The sequence below is a fragment of the Propithecus coquereli genome, unplaced genomic scaffold (genome assembly GCF_000956105.1).
Source record: "Propithecus coquereli isolate 6110/MARCELLA unplaced genomic scaffold, Pcoq_1.0 Scaffold339, whole genome shotgun sequence".
Classification (NCBI taxonomy): domain Eukaryota; kingdom Metazoa; phylum Chordata; class Mammalia; order Primates; family Indriidae; genus Propithecus; species Propithecus coquereli.
In genome coordinates this window covers 1,436,422-1,456,318 of record NW_012149052.1, presented here as the reverse complement: position 1 = coordinate 1,456,318, position 19,897 = coordinate 1,436,422, and the positions used below count along the sequence as shown (strand labels likewise).

The 19,897-nt window shown below is 36.1% G+C and overlaps 1 protein-coding gene across 1 annotated transcript in view; it reads right to left on the bottom strand.

Annotated features, from left to right (window-relative positions):
* Window positions 1–14,480, bottom strand: part of VPS13A (vacuolar protein sorting 13 homolog A (S. cerevisiae)) — a 262,251-nt gene extending 247,771 nt beyond the window's left edge. Inside the window, 2 exon segments of the mRNA XM_012650655.1 lie at window positions 2,171–2,227; window positions 14,381–14,480. Coding sequence (XP_012506109.1) covers window positions 2,171–2,227; window positions 14,381–14,480 — 157 coding nt within the window.
* Window positions 14,481–19,897: the final 5,417 nt, after the last annotated feature.

Below are 19,897 nucleotides of genomic sequence, written 5' to 3'. Positions count from 1 at the left end.
AACATTAGTACATAGAGTTCAACAACACAGATAATTACATTTTTCTTCCAAAAATTATTTGAAGGGTTTTTTAATTAATTTACACATCCTCTTTACCATCAACATTTATTTAAACGTATATACAACTGAAATATTATTCTCAAATCCATAAAGTTCAGGTTGGCTGCTCTTTTTATAATTAGGGTCTACAGTAACACTAACCACAAAAAATACCCTACCAGAATCATTACCATTTTTGTATTATTTTAAGAAAATAGTGGGAAATGCTACTGTAAATTTATGCTTTTCAGGAAATTAAAACTTCATTTTGCAAAACTCACACTTCGCAAAAAATATCTTCAAAAAAAATTATTCACATTCAATGGTTGAAAGGGCAGCCTGAAAATAAATCATGCTAGGAAAACTGGATATCCACTTGCAGAAACATGAAGTTGGACCCTTATACCATATTCAAAAATTAATTCACAATGGATCAAAGGTCTAAACATAAAAGCTAAAATTATAAAATCCTTAGAGGAAAACAAAGGGAAAATCTTCATGACATTAGACTTGCTAATGATTTCTTGGATGTGATAACAAAAGCACAGGTAATGAAAAAAATAGTTGAACTGGTCTTTACCAAATCAAAAATTTTTATGCATCAAAGGACACTATCAACAGAGGGATAAGGCAACCCATAAAATGGGGGAAATATGTGCAAATCATATATCAACATGAAGAATATATAAAGAACTCCCACAACTCAAAAACAACCAAAAAACCATGGTTAAAAAACGGTAAAGAACTTAATAGACATTTCTTCAAAGGACATAGACAAATAGCAACATGCAGATGAAAGGATGCTCAATGTTACTAGTTATTGGGGAAATACTAATCAAAATAAACTACCACTTCACACCCATTAAGATGGCTATTATTAAAAAAAAACAAAAACAAAGGTTGGAGGATTTGGAGGATGTGGAGAAATCAGAACACTCATGCATTTCTGAAGGGAATGTAAAATGGTGCAACCGCTATGGAAAAAACTTTGGCAGTTCCTAAAAAAGCTAAATACAGAATTACCATATGATCCAGCAATTCCACTCCTACACTTGTATATACCCAAAGAAACTGAAAGCAGGTACTAGAACAGAGACATGTACACTAAATTTCATTGCAGCATTATTCACAAGAGCCAAAAGACAAATACAACCCAAGTGTTCATCAACAGGTGAATGAATAAACAAAATGTGGCATATATACATAGAGTGGGATATTACTCAGCCATAAAAATGAATGACATTCTGATACATGCTACAATATGAATGAACCTTGAAGATGTTATACTAAGTGAAATAAGCCAGATATAAACGGACAAATATGGCATGATTCTACTTATATGCCTAGAATAGCCAAATTTAGAGACTGAAAGTAGATTAGAGGTTACCAGGGCCTATGGAAAGAGGGAAGGGAGAGTTACTTCTTTTGGGATGTGAAAACTTTGGGAAATAGATACCGGTGAGGGTTGCACAATATTGTGAATGTAATTAATGCCACTGAATTGTACGCTAAAAAGTGGTTAAAACAGGCCAGGCGCGGTGGCTCACACCTGTAATCCAGCACTCTGGGAGACCGAGGCAGGTGGATCGCTCAAGGTCAGGAGTTCGAGACCAGCCTGAGCAAGAGTGAGACCCCGTCTCTACTAAAAAAAATAAAAAGAAATGATCTGGACAACTAAAAATATATATATATATAAAAAATTAGCCGGGCATGGTGGCACATGCCTGTAGTCCCAGCTACTCGGGAGGCTGAGGCAGAAGGATCCCTTGAGCCCAGGAGTTTGAGGTTGCTGTGAGCTAGGCTGATGCCACGGCACTCTAGCCTGGGCAACAGAGCAAGATTCTGTCTTAAAAAAAAAAAAAAAAAAAGTGGTTAAAACAGTTTTTAAAAAACTTAGAAACAACTGGAAAACAAGCATTCAAAATAAAACCATATGAGAATAAATAAAAATGTAAGTATTTTTAAATAGGAAAAATTATACTGTCAGTTTGTGCTTTTAGGAAGATTAAAATTCTATTTTGCAATATTTACATTTTGAAAAAATTTTCTAGAACTTAAATAATTTAAGGTGGCAAACTGAATCAGGAAGAAGTGTACATAATTAAACATGACAACATTACACATTTATCACAGACAAAACCTACCAGGGCATTTTCTTTAATTTGAAGATTCTTGAGGGCCACAGCTCCTAAAAAAGATTATTAAAAAAAATAAACTTGAAACAATCAAGTATTTTTCATTTCTGATCATCATACTAAGGAAAAACAATCATAAATAATGTACAAAACAGAAAACAGAATCTATTTGCCATCTTATTAGCTCACCTTCATTCTTCTACACAGTCTTAAGATGGTATGTTTGGCCAAAACTTCACTGATTTTAAATTCTGACCTCTGCAGTTGTAGCTCAATGTTAATGTATACAAACGTTTTAATAAGAATTACATAAACAATACGAATCTAACAAAGTAGCATGACACAAGATTAATATGCAAAAAGTAAATTGTATTTAAATATACCTGTAATGAACAGTTAAGGGGAAAAAATTTTAAAAATCCACAATCGATTAGCCCCAAGATATGTAAATATAAATGTCCCAAATTCAAATGCAAAAAAGAAAATGACAAAAATAACAAAACTAGAATGTCCAAGAACTGTAAGACAATTACAAAAGCAGTAACGTACAAGTGATGGGACAACTGAAGGGGAAAAAAGGAGACAGAAGAGCAAAAAAAGAAAAGAAAATTTGGAGTAATGATGGCTGAGAAATTTCCAAATTAATGATAAAAATACCATAGATCCAGGAAGCTCAGAAACCACCAAGCGAGATAAATACCAAAAACCTACATGTAGGCATGTCAAAATCAAAGTGCAGAAAATCAAAGACAATCTCAAAAGAAAGCAGAGAGGAAAAAAAAACCCATACCTGTAGAGTTACAAGTAGAAGAATTATATCACACCACTTTACAAACCATGAAAGCAAAATGAGTAAAATATGTAAAGTGTTAAACAAAAACAACAACCAATCTAGAATTCTGTACCCACTGAAATTATTCTTCATAAGTAAAAAGGAGGGAACAATGCCAGAGAGATGGCGTTCTATGAAGCTATAGGCCCTCATTCCACCAAAGAAACATCAACTAAACAAAAAACTGACCAAAATAACTGTGGGAACTCTAGAAACTGGTTAAGGATCTACAGCAACGAAGCAAATGCCCAACCAAGAAAAAAGGAAAAGCCATACCACAAGTGGACAACAAAGATGACATTGTTAACACTGCAGAAAACTATCTACAGACCACATGGTGAAACTGCATCATGAGCTTACCGAAGTCTAGAGTAGAGTAGTATGTACTGGCGGTAACAGAACAAGAAATCACGTCAGTTTATAAAATCAAAAAGAGATATTTAAGACAAAAACCATCGTTAGTAAGGCGGATGGTTCTGGAGGAAACATTTAAAAAAGCCATCCAGCAAAATGCCGCCTCATCCCGACAGGACCAAACTCCTGGTCCCTCCACAGCTCCTGATGTTTCTTCTCACTTAAAAAAATACAGTACGGTATACAATAACCTTTTAGTCAAAACACAGCATTATAGGTAGAGACTGAAAGACTGCTGTTGTTTGTTGCTTCTATTGTTTAACAGCTGATACAGGTGTGCTAGAGATGCTGCTGTGCTGCTTACTTACACTTAACATATTATTTTACTGTATTAGTGGTATGTTATATTTCTTACTGTTAAGTACTTACATGTGAATAATTGTAATAAAATGGCTGCTTATTGGTAGCACATAAATTCAGAGTCAGGAATAATGGTGATGCCAAATAATTACAGACTGTCCACATGCGTGGCTGAGACAGTGGTATTTTTGCCTTCTGATGGTTCAATGTACACAAACTTTGTTTCATGCAAAAATTATTTAAAATATTACATAAAATTACCTTCAGGCTATGTGCATAAGGTATATATAAAACATAAACGAATTTCATGTTTAGACTTGGGTCCCATCCCCAAGATATCTCATTAAGTATATGCAAATATTCCAAAATCTGAAAAAAATCCAAAACACTTTTGGTCCCAAGCATTTCAAGTAAAGGATACTCAACCTGTACTAATATCAGACACATAGACTTTAAGTCAAAAACTGTTACAAGAAACAAAGGAGGGCATTATATAATAATAAAAGGGACACATTTTACTAAGAAGATACAATAAACATATATGAACCGAACATCAGAGCACCAAAACATACGAAGCGAATGTTGACAGAATTGAGAAGAGAAACAGATAGCACTACAATAATAACAGGATACTTCAATACCCCACTTTCAATAATGGATAGAACAATCAGACAGGATATTAATAAGGAAACAGAGGATGTGAACAACACTATTGACCAACCGGACCAAAAAAACATACAGAACACTTCACCCAACAATACAATATACACTTTTCTCAAGTGCACATGGACATTCTCCAGGATACACCATATGTTACGTCACAAAACAAGTGTCGAAAGGTTAGAAAAGAGAAGAGACGACATATAAATGGGCAAAAAGATACATGAAAAAATGTTCAACAACACTAATCATCAGGGAAATGCAAATGAAAACCACAATGAAATATCACCTCCCCCCAATTAGAATGGCTATCATCAAAAGGACAAAAAATAACAAACGCTGGCATGGCTGTGGAGAAAGGGGAACTCTTGCACACTGTTATGCTAAGTAAAATAAGCCAGGCACAGAAGACAAATACCACATGATCTCACTCATAGATGGAATCTAAAAAAGTGATATCATAGAAGTAAAGAGTAAAATAGTGGTTACCTGAGGCTGAGGAGCGGGGAATGGGAAAGACTGATCAATGGATACAAAGTTACAGTTAGACAGAAGGAATAAGTTCTGGAGTTCTATTGCACAGTAGAGTGACTATGGCTAACAATATTGTATTGTATATTTTAAAATAGCTAGAACAGAGGATTTTGAATGTTCTCATCACAAAGAAATGATAAATGTAGGAGATGATGCTAAATACCAGCTTCATCATTACACAATGTATGCATGTATTGAAACATCACACTGTACTCCATAAATATGTATAATTATTATGTGTCAATTAACAAAATTTTTTAAATTTTAAAAGATTAAAATCATACAAGGTATCTTTTTCAATAACAATGGAATGAATCTAGAAATAAACAGAAGGAAAACAGAACAATCCACAAATACGGGAGAATTAAGCACTCAAACAAGAAATGAGTCAAAGAAATGACAAGAGAAATTAGAAAATTATCTTGAAACAAATGAAAGTGAACATATAACATACCATTATAATTAATAAGATGCAGTGAAAGGAGTGATGGCAGGGAAATTTAGAGCTGTAAATGCCCATGTTAAAAAAGAAGAAATAGTCCAAATCAACAAACTAAATTTACACCTTAAGAAAACAGAAAATAAAACTAAGCCCAAATCCAGTAGAAGGAAGGAAATAATAAATAGAGCAAAGATAACCAAAATAGGGAATAGAAAAACAATACAGAAAAAAAAAAAAATCAACAAAACCAAGAGTTAGTTCTCCAAAAGATCAACAAAATTGCCTTTAAGTAGACTGACAACCAAAAACAGTTATTTTACCCAGAAACGAAGGAGGAGCTATTATTACCAATTTTACAAAAATAAAGGGGAGTATAAGAAAGTACTATGAACAATTATACAACAACAAATTGGATAACCTAGATGAGATGGATGAATTCCTAGAAACATACAACATACCAAGCTGAATGTTAATAAAATAGATTGTCTGAACAAACCTATAACTATTAAGGAGATTGACTCAGTAATCAAAAACTTCCTAATAACAGTAAAAAACCCAAGGACCAGATGGTTTCACTGGTGAATTCTACCAAACATTAAAAAAAGAATTAACACCAATCTTCCTTAAACTCTCCCAAAAGACTGACGAGAGGGGAACACTTCCAAACTCCTTCTATGAGGCCAACATTACTTTAGTATGAAAGCCAGATAAAGACATGAAAAGGAGGGAGAAAAAAAAACCAAAAACAAAACTACACACCAATACCCCTGAGGAATACTGATGCAAAAATCCTCAACAAAATACTAGCAAACAAAATTCAATAGCACATTAAAAGGATTGTATACCATAACCCAAAAGGATTTATTCCTAGAATGCAAGAATGACTCAACATAGGAAAATCAATGTAACACCACTTTCAGGAAATGAAGGAAAAACCACATAATCATCTCAACTGATACAGAAAAGGATTTGAAAAACTTTAGCGCACTTTCATGACAAAAAAAAAAAAAAAACCAACAAAACAGGAATAAAAGGAACCTATCGCAATATAATAAAGGCCGTGTATAAAAAGCCCAAAGCTAATATTCACAATGGTGAAAAACTGAAACCCTTTCCTCTAAGATCAGGAACAAAGATAAAGATATCCACTTTTGCCACTTCTATTCAACATAGCACTGAAAGACCTAGCCATAGCAATTTGGCAAGGAAAAGAAATAAAAGGCACCCAAAATGGAAAGGAAAAAGTAAAATTATCTCTGTTCACAGACAGAATGATCTTATATGTAGAAAACCCTAAATATTCCACCAAAAAAATGTTATAATTAAAGTATTCAGCAATGTTGCTAGACACAAAATCAACAGGAAAAAAATCAATTTTGTTTCTATATACTAAAAATGAATAGTACAAACAGGAAATAAGAAAAAATTCCATTTACAATAGCATCAAAAATAATAAAAATACTTAGGAATAAATTTAATCAAGGAGTGTCAATACCATGCAAAACGATCTACAGATTCAATGCAATCCATATCAAAATTTCAACATTTTTTGGAGAAATACAGAAATCCATTCTTAAATTCAACACTGAATAGCCAAAAAAATCTTGAAAAAAATGAAGAAAGTTAGAAGTCTCACACTTTCTGACTTTAAAACTTATTAAAAGCCACTTTTATCAAAACAGTTTGGTACTGGCTTACAAACACACAGACCAGTGGAATAGAATAGAAAATCCAGAAATAAATCCTCACATATATAGCCAAATAATTTTCAACAAGGGTGGCATGACCATTTAATTTGAAAAGGACAGTCTTTTCAACAAAAGCTGTTGAAGAAACTGGATATATACAGTGAATGAATGAAGGTGAATCCTTATCTTATACCATATTCAAAAATTAACTCAAAATGGATCCAGGAGCTAAATGTAAAAGCATATAAAACTCTTAGAATAAAGCACAGGGGGAAGTTCCATGACATTGGGTTTTGCAATGATTTCTTGGATATGACAACCAAAAGCGCAGGCAACAACAGAAAAAAATGGGTGAACTGAACTTCATCAAATTTTAAAACTTTTGTGCATCACAGGACACTACCAACAGTGAAAAGGCAACATAGAAAATGAGGGGAAATATCTGCAAATCATATATTTGATAAGGGGACAATATCTAGAATATATTTTTAAAAATTCCTGCAACTCAAAAACAAATACCTGATTAAAAGATGAGCAAAAGACTTAAACATTTTTCCAGTGAAGATATACAAATGGCCAATAAGCCCATGAAGAAATGCTCAATATCACTACTTAAAGAAATGTAAATAAAAACTACAAGATAGCACCTCATATTCATTACTGTAGCTACAACCAAAAAAAGAGAACACAGGCGTTAGCAAGGATGTGAACTGCAACCCTTGTACGCTATTGGCAGGAATGTAAAACAGTGCAGCTACTGTGGAAAGTAATATGATGGTTCCTCAAAGAACTAGAATTACCATATGATCCAGTAATTCCACTTCTGGGTACATGCACAAAAAAATTTGAAAGCACAGACTCAAAGAAAATACCCATGCTCACAACAGCCAAAAGGCGAAACAACCCAAGTATTCATCAACAGAGGAATGGAGAAACAAAATGTGGTGTGCATATACATACCATGGGATATTATTCAGCCTGAAAAATTATTGAAATTCTGACATACGCTACAACATGGATGAATCTTAAGAACATTAGGCTAAGTAAAAGATGTCAATTATAAAGAGCAAATACTGCATGATTCCACTCATACTAGGTACCAAATGGACAGTCACTGTTTAATGGATACAGTGTTTCAGTTTTGCAAGATGAAGAGTTCCAAAGATGGCTGGTTGTGATGGTTGCACAACAATGTAAATTTACTTAATGACACTGAAGTGTATATTTAAAATGATTAGACAATAAATGTTATGTATATTTTATCACAATTTTTTTTCAATGGGGGAGAATGAAGGCGAAATAAAAACCTTTCCAAGATAAACAAAAACTGATGTAATTCGTAGACCACCAGTAGAGCTCCCTTGCAAAAAATACTAAAAAGGAGTTATTCAGATAGAAGGAAAGTGATACATCAAAAATGCAGATTTACAGGAGCATTAGAGAAATAATAAATGAAGGTAAAATTAAGTCTTTTACTTTCCTTATTCTTAAATAATCAAGTAGAAAACTAGTTGTTTAAATAATAATTGCAACAATACACTGGATGATTATAGCTTATGGATAAGAGAAATTAATGACAAAAATGTTATAATGGGCAGAAGGGAGGACTTTGAGTACTCTAAGATACCTCCATTACCCATGAAGCTGTATAGTGTTATTTGAATGCAGATTTACATTAGTTTTAAATGAATACAGCATATTCTAAGATAACCACTGAAAAAAAAATTAAGAAGTACAACTGATACACTGAGAGGAGAAAAAAATAAAATAATACAAAATAATTAAAACCAGAGGAAGGAAAAAAAAAAACCCAGAGAAGGCAAAAGAGGGGAGGATTGTTTAAAAGGAAACAAAGAAGTACAACGAATAGAAAACAGCTATAAATATGAAAGATATTGTCAAAGAAAAAAGTTTTTTCTCTGTACTCTTGTAAGTAGGAAGGGAGGGTCTCCAGACAATAGGAATTCAACCAACTTGAGCAATCAACCTGTCCTGCAGCCTTTGTTTATGCTAAAAGAAATTAGAATAAAAGAATATATACCATACAATCAATTCCATTTATATGAAATTCTAGAAAACTAATATAGCATATAGTAACAGACAGTGAATCAGTGGTTGCTTGGGAAGAAGGGTGAAAGGGGAAAAAGTGTTAAGAGAGAGGGACTGTCAAGGGGCACAAAGAAACTCTTGGGTGTGGTGGATATATGTGCCTTATCTTGACTGTGATGATGGTTACTTATGTGCACATATATGCCAAAACTTACCAAATTGTAGATTGTAAATATGTGTATTTTACTATATGTCAGTTATACCTCAATAAAGCTGTTAATACATATATTAATCACAAATCTAGATAGTATATAGATGTGTACTGTAAAATCTCATAATACTTTTCATAATAAAATTTTCCATCAGCTTTGAAGTTCTCTGAAAGTATCTGAGAACATGGATATAAAAATAACATTTAAGAAATTAGAATTGGTAATATCACTAGACTGTAAGAATTATTTGCTTAGTTCTCCAGTATATTCCTGTCACAGATGAATGACTCCTTAAAATCAGAAACTGTATCCTAACTGAATCTTCATCATCCTGCACAGCCCCTGGTATAAAGAGGTATGCAGTAAGTGGCCACTGAACCTAAGACTCTATTATAAAGAGAAAACTGGGAGATTAACATTTAAAAAACATAATATGTGTATTAGTTAAAAAACAAGAAATCTGAGCCTCTAATATTACATAAAAATGTCAGTCATAAAAAAATTACAAATTTGTCTGAGTATCATTATTTTGGAGAATAAAAGAAAACAAATTTGGAAGACTAAAGTAAGAAGGAGCTACAAAGTACAGGTATTTCCTGTGTTACAAATGATAATTCTATCACACAAGCCACTCATACTATTGCTTTTGTCTCTCTGACTTTCTAATACTTTTTCCCTGAAAGTCTTTTTAAAATGAACCTAGTTGTACATCACAGTCCTGGGTGTAATTTGTTTAAAAAAAAAAGATTTTGGTGTCCTATTCCAGATAATCATTTCTGGGGAAGAGTTCAAAAATCTGTATTCATAAAAAAAAAAAAAAAAAAATCTGCATTCATAATGAACACCTATGGCTGATTCTGATGCATCCTGGCTCTCAAAGGAAATATGTGAAATGCTCAATGCTTGGGAAAGTTGAAAGGATGAATCTCAAATTAATCTATTAAATATTACTACCTCCCTAACTTGATATATGAGAAGGGTGGAGAATTGTAAATAAAAGTGTATAAAAAGTATACTTTACCAACATAAAAATTTGCAAAGAGTCAGTCCTGGGATGAAGCTCAATTCCTTTTTCTCCTACAAAATAGATGGCTTCCAGCAATCAGTTTACTTAGTGTATTGGACCTAGTATTGTAGTACTCTTCTGCTATAGTATAATAAAACATGTTTTTGGAAGCTCTTTATTCACATATAATAATGTTTCTGAGAAAACATGGATTCTGATTTCCAAAGAATCATCTCAGAAACAAATATTCAGAACACTACCCATTATTAGTACTGCCTGAATACTAATTGATACTTGTATCATGCTAACAGTGAAATTAACTGAATATTACACAGAAGCCTAGCAAAAGCACACATTTACAAGTAATAGGTCCTTCACATTACATTATAAAATATTAAGTCTTAAAATTTTTCTTATGCAACACTTAATTTCTATTATCAAAATTTTCGATGTTTTTTAAAAATACTCTAAGTTTATCAAAAGTTACTGCTTTTGAAAATATCACAGTATATTTTTTAAGAAATACTCCAGCTACTACTTAAAGTTTTAATTATCAACATACAATCGATTTCTATAGATAAAAAAACTGACATATTTTAAAAATTATATGACAAAGACCAAAATTGGAGAGATCCCATAATCTGATTTCTAGACTTAACCACAAAGGTATAGTTATCAAGACAGTGTAATATTGGTGAAATGATGGACATGTAGATTGTTGGAACAGCATATAATCCAAAAATAAATCCATACAATATTAAATCTACTGATTTTTTTACAAAAGCACAAAAGTAATTCATTGGAGAAAGACTAGTCTTTTCAGCCAATGGTGCTGAACAACTGGATATTTTGCATCCACATGCAAACGATTCTACCTTAACCTTCAACCCATATCACATACCTTATACAAAAAATGAATCCAAACCCTAAACATAAAACTTCTACAAGAAAACATAGGAGAACATCTCTGTGACTTTAGATTAGGCAAAGATTTCGTAGATATGACACCAAAAGCCCTAACTCTTAAAAGAAATTTTTGATAAACTGAACTTTATCAAAATCAAAAACATTTCCTCTGCAAAAGGCAAAATGGAAAAAGACTAGGAAAAAATATTTTCAAATCACATGTCTGACAAAGGACTTATATCCATAATATTTAAAGAACTCAATTCTCAACAATAAGAAAACACACACTTTGAAAAAGAGTTTGGCTGTTTCTCAAAAGGTTAAACATAGAGTTACCACATGATCCAGCAATTCCACTCCTAGGTATGTAGCCAAAAGAATTTAAAACACATGTCCACGAAAAACTTGAACATGAATGTTCACAGTGGCATCATTCATAATAGGCAAAAAGTAGGAATAAACCTAAATGTCTATCAACTGGTGAACTGATAAACAAAATGCGGTATATCTGCACAATGGAATATTATTCAACTATAAAAGAGAATGAAATATGGATATATCCATCAACGAAGATGAACCTTGAAAATATAATTTTAAGTTAAAGTAGCCAGAAACAGCAAGGCACATATTGTATGATTCCATTTAAATGAAATGTCCAGAATTGGCTAATCCATAGAGACAGAAAGCAGATTAATGGTTGCTAGAGATAGGTTGGGGAGGAATGGGAGGAAATGGGGAGTGACTGCTAATGGAGATGAGGTTTATTTTGGGGGTATCGAAATGTTTGGGAATTAGACACAGTGATGGTTGCACAATTTTGTGACTATACTAAAACAATGAATTATACATTTTAAAAGGGGGAATTTTATGATATGGGAATTAAATCTCAATAAAAATAGAAAAAGAAAACAACCCAATTTAAAATGAGCAAAAGATGTGGACACTTCCCCAATGGAAATATACAAATAGCAAAGAACAAGATGCTCAAACATTATTAATCACTAAGGATGTAAATACAAATTAAAATCACAATGCTTTACCACTATATACCTATTAGAATGGCTAAAAAGTTTTTTTAATGACAATACCAAGTGCTGGTAAAAGGCAGAGCAGCTAAAACGTGATCCAATGCTGGTGAAAATGGAAAATGGTATAAGCCAGTTTCGTAGTTTCTTACTATTTCTTACTACTACTAAATATTCACTTAACACATGACTCTGCAATCCCATTCTTAGTTATTTACCCAGGAGAAATAACAATTTATGTTCACACAAAAATCTGTGCATGAATGTTTATGGCAGCTTTATTCATAATCTCAAAAAAACTGAATTATCCTTCAACCGGCCAACAAATAAACATTTATAGTACATCCACAGAATGAAACACTACTCAAAAATACAGGAATGAATTATTGATGTATGTAACACACAGATGACTCTCAAATGCATTTTGTGTAAGAAGTGAAACTAAGAAGCCAGACCCAAACATATCAAACAAGCACGTTTATATCCACTCTGGAAAAAAAAAAAAACTACAGGGATGGAAACAGAGATTGCCAGGTGTGGTGAGGTGAACTATGAAGAGGCAGCAGAGGAAATCTGGGGAGCTTGGTGGAACTTTCCTGTGTCACTATTATAATGATGGATACAAGGCTCTTAGCATTTGTCAAGGTAGACAGAATTGTACCACAAGAGTGAATTTTACTGTATGTAAGTTTTAAATAAGTAAATCCACTGATTAATCACAAAACCCCCACCTTAAATGTAGAAGCAACGTTCCGCTACAGATCAAAGCACTCTCAAGTGTTCTTAAACTTCCTTCAAAGACAGATGGAGACAAGTTTTATTATTTTCACTTTGCAACTAAGAAGCAGCATAGAATAAACAGTCTACAAGTTTCTAGTACTAGTCAGAGAGGCTGAGCTATCGCTTATGTCCCTAGTTTTTGTAGTCCACTATGTTACGGTACCAGATACCAACAGTAGTAACAAGTAACAATTCTTTTAATCAAACTAAATTACTTGTTTACATTGTTTCACAAAGGAAGAGTCAAAATAAATAAGTATTTTAGAAGGATGGAAGTGTGCATATCCAAAAACAGTTAAAATTACTTTAAAAATATATTATATATAAATATATAATGTACAATTACACATTAATATACATAATTCACACAAAAATGAATCCTCCCTTTGGCCTAGGAAATCCATATCATAAAGGAGACTAACTTCCAATGGGTGTTTAAGATAAACGATAGTATAATACAAAAAACATGATGCACTAAAAATGAGACTCTAAACAGGTGGAACATCACAGTAAACGGAAACAAATAAAGCTTCCGTCTTTCACCAAGTGAAAGGGGCATGTTCATCCCTGTCTTTTGTAGGTCTTAGACTTTGCACAGCGCACCTGTTGTTTTAAAAAAAAAAAAAAAAAAAACCACCAGCAATTCACTCTGACCCACAAAACCCCAAAGCCTTGAAAATGGGACACATTCTTGGGTCAGGTTATGAACTAAAAACACACAAGCAACAGACTGAGTTATTCTCCACGGGAGTTGCCTTTTCGTTATCGGCCCAACCCAGGGGAGCAAGCCGGAGTCCAAGCTGCACCGCCGGAAGCGGGCGCCGAGAAAGCGCCTCGGGGTTAGCCCTACGGAGGCCGAGGAAGGAAGGGGGGAGGCGTCTTCGGTAACAGCGCCTTGCCTTCACGTGCGAAGCAGCGTGCGGCACTCCGTGGGCTCTCTGGGGCCTCCGTCATAACGCAAGGGGGAAAACGACAGGGATGAGAGCAAACCCAGGAGCGTGACGTCGCTCCTCCTCGCCCGGCATGGGACAAGGGGCAGAAAAGGGCATCTCGCCGGGATTTGAACTCTAGACCCATGGAACCCACGGCGGGTCCCCCTCAGCCGCTCCGCTGGGAAAGACAGACCTTTTCGTCCCGCACCCACGACCCTCCCCTAAGCCCAAAAATAAACAACCCGCGGGCGGAGGCCTGGGAACTGCCGCCCGGCTTTACGTAACTTGACCCAGAGGAGGGCGGGCGGCAGGTGGCAGCACAGGCGAGCGGGGGGCCTGAAGCCCCATGAAGACCGGACCGGCTCAGGCAGCGAGAGGGCCGGGCGGGAGGCAGGCGACACTGAGGAGCGGCGGCGGTCTCGTTACCTTTCCAGATGCCCAGAGAGAGCTGGGACGTGTCCAGGTCCGCCACATAGTCTCCCAAGAACCGGTTCAACACGTCCACGACCACCGACTCGAATACCATTTTCCTCAGCAGCGGTGGGCACGGCGGCCGCCCTACCCGCCCCGCGCTCCTTCTTCCTGCGCCTGCTCCCGCGCCCCTCCCTCGAGACCGCTCGGTTCACCGGCTCCGGGGAGGCTCCGGCTGTGGCGCCACCGCTGGCAGGACGTGCAGCCCCTGCGCGAGCCCAGCGAAGCGTGCAGGCGGCCTCTCGCTCCACGCGTGCGCAGCTCTGCCCGCGGGTGGAGGCGGGGCGCGGCGGCCCCACAGGGAGGAAGGGCGGCTGCGCGGCCGCGGGTCTGGCGCGCGCCTCTTTCGGGCCTGGCCCCGCTCCTCTTTCCCGTCGGCCCCGCCCCCTCCCTCATCGCTTGGCAACGGGACACGTGTCTAGAGCTGCAGAATTTGTTCCGACCCCGCCCCTCGGGGCGAAGTAGGGGCGTGGCGCGGCGGGTACGCCAGACAGAAATGTCTCTACCCCTGAAAGTGACAGCCCTCCCCACGGGGTCTGAGGACTTGTTCCAAAGTAAGGCGTGGGGGGATTTCAGCCCCTTCGCTGTTAGGTTGGAGACCTCACGAGGGGGCGTCCCAGAGAGCATCCTCCTATCATTACAGGTTGGGAGGGTCTGGCCAGCTGGGTGTCTGGGAGTTCGTAACTGCCCTGTCTGGTCCTCTGAAGGCCCTTGGGATGACTTGACTTCTCTGCTGCAAATGGGGAATTGCGGGGGAAAGGGGAAGGTAAGAGTAAAGTCGAGGATGCAATTCCGCAGCCCGTTCCTTACATCTGAGATGATCACACATTTTTGGTCAAGTCATTTATGCGGAGCCTCCTTTCTTTCCAAAGAATGGCACGTTTCCCTGCAGATAGAGTCAGCAGATCTAGAAACTGTGAGCACCCTCCAAAGAATAAGGAGAGTCCTAGACCCTCACTCCTGAGCCTCCACAAAATTACTGACCTAAAATAAACAAATAAAAATCAGAGCTCTTTCAGCCCCACCCGTTTGGTCTTACGTAGAAATAGTCCCCAAGGACTGAGGTCACAGAGACGCTAGATGTGAGGTTTAGAGAACTATAATTAATCATCCTCTTAAGAACTTGAGTATACTTTGAACTTTTTCTCTTTGCATATTAAATGAATGATGATGACTTTCTGTTAATTCCTGTATCATTTTAGTACTTTTTGTGAATAGTCTTCAGATTTTTCAAAATTGAAGGTTTACAGTGTGCCTTTGCAAGTAGAATTCCTGACAAAAACAGTGTAAATTTTTACATGAATTTATAAATTATTTTATTATATAATTTTATATTTGAAGGGACTTTATGAGGTCTCCAACCTCTTGGTCTTAAAAATAATGAAGCTGAGATGTCAGGAATTTGCCCAAGATCCCACAAATAATGTTCTGTGGAAGTAGAACTGGAACCTGGCCCTTCTGATTGACCTCGATGGCTAACAAAGGTGGAATTCTACCTCAGAATACCTGCACAGAGAAACTAATAGAGGCAAAAATGCCTAGGAAAGGGAAAAGCCCTACATGATGCGGTATTTTGCTACTGCGCTATTAATAAGCCAGATACACAGTAGCTACAAAATTCCACTGTTATATCTAGCACTCTAAATCTGAAGTTACAAGAACTTTCAGAACTCACTCCAAAAATACATCTTAAGTATCTTGTAAACACTTTCATACTAGTTTTCTTCAATCCAGAAAAATCTTATGGAATTGGGTAAGGGTGGGGGGAGGCTTAAAAATTAGAGGGATAAGTATTTAATTGCTAAACAGAGCAATGAAAGAAATGCTGAGGCAGTGTGAAAAATACTAATAAATAAGATGGCACATATTGTAACTGAATTCTTATCTAGTGTTATATGGTATATCACGAACGTGTTTCCTGATTACTAAAAGATACAATTTTGCATTCAGTCCTTGTGTTGTTTAATTCATCTGAGGAAGTTTGTAAGTGAAAATATATCATCATCATGTGAAAGATAATTTTACTCATTAAACCATTAAAATATATTTCTGTTGGACCTTGAAAAATGAGCCTAATGACTACTAAAAAGAATCATTTTGAATTTGGGGATATGTCAGTGTAAGTTATTCTTTCTCTAGATCATAATTAAAATGCTATACTTGTTTGACCAAATGAAACAAGAAAAAAAAGCATTCAAATGACCCTGGACTGCAGCATCATCCAACGTTACAATAAACCTCTAATGTTGCAAGTAGGACTTGCTGTTTTATGTTTACTTTACATGCCATATCTTTCTGTCTTTGAAGTGTAGGCATGCTGGTAGTAATCTTGGATTTTTTTCCTCCTAATCGTAATTCCTCTTTCCACAAGTAAATATCACTGATGTGCTACCTGTCTTTGTCATTCCCCATGAGTCTTGTAGCAGGCTAGATGGCCAGATAACAAAGCCATTGAAGCAGACCACATTCCAGAAAGGTGTCTTGGAGGAACAGGTCTACAAGATAGCTATTTTGCAGGACTTTTACTGATCTACCCTCATGGAGCCCTGTACTCTGCCTCAGTTAATGATTTAAAATTTTTAAACAACAAAAAGTTAATTTGGATTTATGTTTCAATCCTTAGAGAGAGAGAGAGAAATTCGTTGGAAGGGGAATACAAGCAAAAGGTTAAGAACCTTACCAGAATCTTAGGGTGTGTGTGTGGGGGGAGGTGGGGGTGGGGGCTGAATGTAAATTGACACAATCTTTCTAAAAGGCAATTCCTAAACATTTACAAACATATATATATGGATATATCAGTGTATATTATATACATACATATATACATGACTTTTGGTTCAGCAATCTTACTTCTACTTATTTAGTCTAAAGAAAATAATTATAAAAATCCAAAAATCAATCCCCACAAGCACAATCATTAAAGCATTGTTTATAATAGCAAAAAAAAAAATTGGAAACAATGAGTTACTATGCAGACATTAAAATGATAATGAAGATCTATGTTAATATGGAAGGATGTCAATAATATACTTTGTGTGAAACAAGGTACAGAGTAGTATCACACCAGTTATGTAAATTGTGGATGTGTTTTTACATGTGCAAAGAATATACATACAGAAAGAAATCTAGACATATGCTCACAAACAGTGGTTACCCCCAAATGGTAAGACTTTGGGTAATTAGTGAATTTTTTGCTGTTCTTTCAATTTTATTTTTTTACAGTGAGCATGTATTAATTTGTTCTTCCAAACTGGTGAAGAGAAATGTGTTAGAGTTGCTATTATATTGTATGTTATTTTATAATTATTTAGGAAAACTATATATGCACATGGACGAATTGCTGCGAGCATGGTTTCAACCTTGTTGGAGAATTGATCTAAAAATGGATGTGAACTTTGAAAAGTCTACCAAAAGATGTAAGCAGACATTTTCCAAAAAGTATTACACAGATGGCAAATAAGCAGGTGAAAACATGTTTAACATCATTAGCCATTGGGGAAATGAAAATGAAAACCACAATGAGATATCAGTATATCTTATCATATTTAACCTATTAGAATGGTTAAAAAAATAGTAATAATACCAAATGCTGGTGAGGATATGGAGAAACTGGATCATTCATTCAATGGAGGTGGGACTGTAAAATAGTACAGCCACTCTGCAAAACAATTCAGCAGTTTCTACAAAAATTAAGCATGCCCTTACCATGTGAACCAACAGTTAAATTGTACTCTTGGACATTTATCCCAGAAATGAAAACTTATGTTTACGTAAAAATCTGTACGTGAATGATCATAGCAGCATTATTCATAATAGCCAAAACCTGGAAATAACCCAAATGTTTTTCAACTGGTGAATGGTTAAACAAACTGTGGTACATCCATACTATAAATACTACTCAGCAGTAAAAAGGAATACACTATTGATATGTGCAACAGCTTGGTTAGATCTCAGGGGAATTAGGCTAAGTAAAAACCATATGTCCTAGTTATAAAATATTCTTGACATAAGAAAATTATAGGCATGGAGAAGAGATCAGTGGTTGCCAAAGGTTACATATGAGCAAGACCGGGTAGGTGTGGGTGCAAATGGATGGCAGGAAGGACCTGTGTTTATGGTACACTTCAGTATCGCGATAGTGATAGTGGTTACATAAAATTGCATAAACTACATACACGTGAGTGCATATAAAACTGGTGAAATCTAAATAGGCTCAGTGGATGGTACTGATATCTTTATTTCCTGATTTTGATACTGCCTTACAGCTATATGTTACCATTGAGGAAACTGAGTGAAGCATACATGGGACCTCCCTATAAAGTTCTTCTTTTTATAACTGCCTATCAATCTATAATTATTTTAAAGTAATTTTTAAAGTGTCTGCTAATTTGAGCTCAACTAGGAAGTGCCCCAGAGGATGAGATGAGCCTAAAAGTTAAGAGATTCTACATGATGCTTTAATATCCCTGCGCAGGGTGCTTGGTAAAATATTTAAGAACAAAAAGTATCTGAATGTGGTGCCTTATCAAAATGTATTAAAATATCAATTACTATGTGGTCCCCAGTAAAATACTAGAAAGAGATTGTACAATAAAGGATTTTCAAGCACTTTCCTCTGGCTCTAAGTATGTAAAATGACTGAGCTCTTCCCAAATAAAGATGATTCCAAATGCTGATGTCCATCAGTGTTTGCTGATTTCATATTTTTACATGGCTGATTTTATATGGTTGATTCCTTGTCATTCAGGTTCATGCCCAAATACCACCTATCATAGAGGTGAGGTATTCCCTGGCCTCTCAGTCTCAAGTAGCCAGCAGTCACACTCTGTCATATCACCTTAGCAGCACCTGAATCTAGCTTGCATTTTCCCCAACACTGGCAGAATCAGTATCATCTCACCATCTCAAAGACATCAAAACCAACCTTATATTCCCCATCCTTAGAATTTTGCTTCTCAGAACTCAAAGACACAGGGACCAGCTAAGCAGCCCCCTCCTTGGAAGTCTAAGTTTCAGCTTGAGGGCTCCTCTTCTAAGTTTCCAAGCCTGTCTCTTTGCTCATTCAGCCCTTGGGGTTGTATTCACTTTCTGCAGTAACTGCCTCCTCAATACCTTAGAGCACTCTTTTCATCCTTTCACTACTTAATTTTGTAGCTACTTAACAATTCTGTATATAGTGATCTCTATGGAAAGGAGAGTAAGGATCTGCAGTTGAATCTGTACCAAGAGAGCTATTTGGCTGCGAGAAAGAAGCAGTATCATCAAAGGGAGTACATGCAAATTATGGGTGAGGAGGGAAGCCAGGCTCAGGGCCAGAGAGCTGAGTAAGTGTCTGGACAGGCAGCAACTGCTGGTCTATAAATAGGTAATGAATCCAAGGGTCGGGGGTTAGAATAATCAAGAACAGGTCAGGCAGTGAAGTGTGAGGTGGGTCCAGGTGAAGAATGCAGAAGATAGGGGTCTATTCTTAAT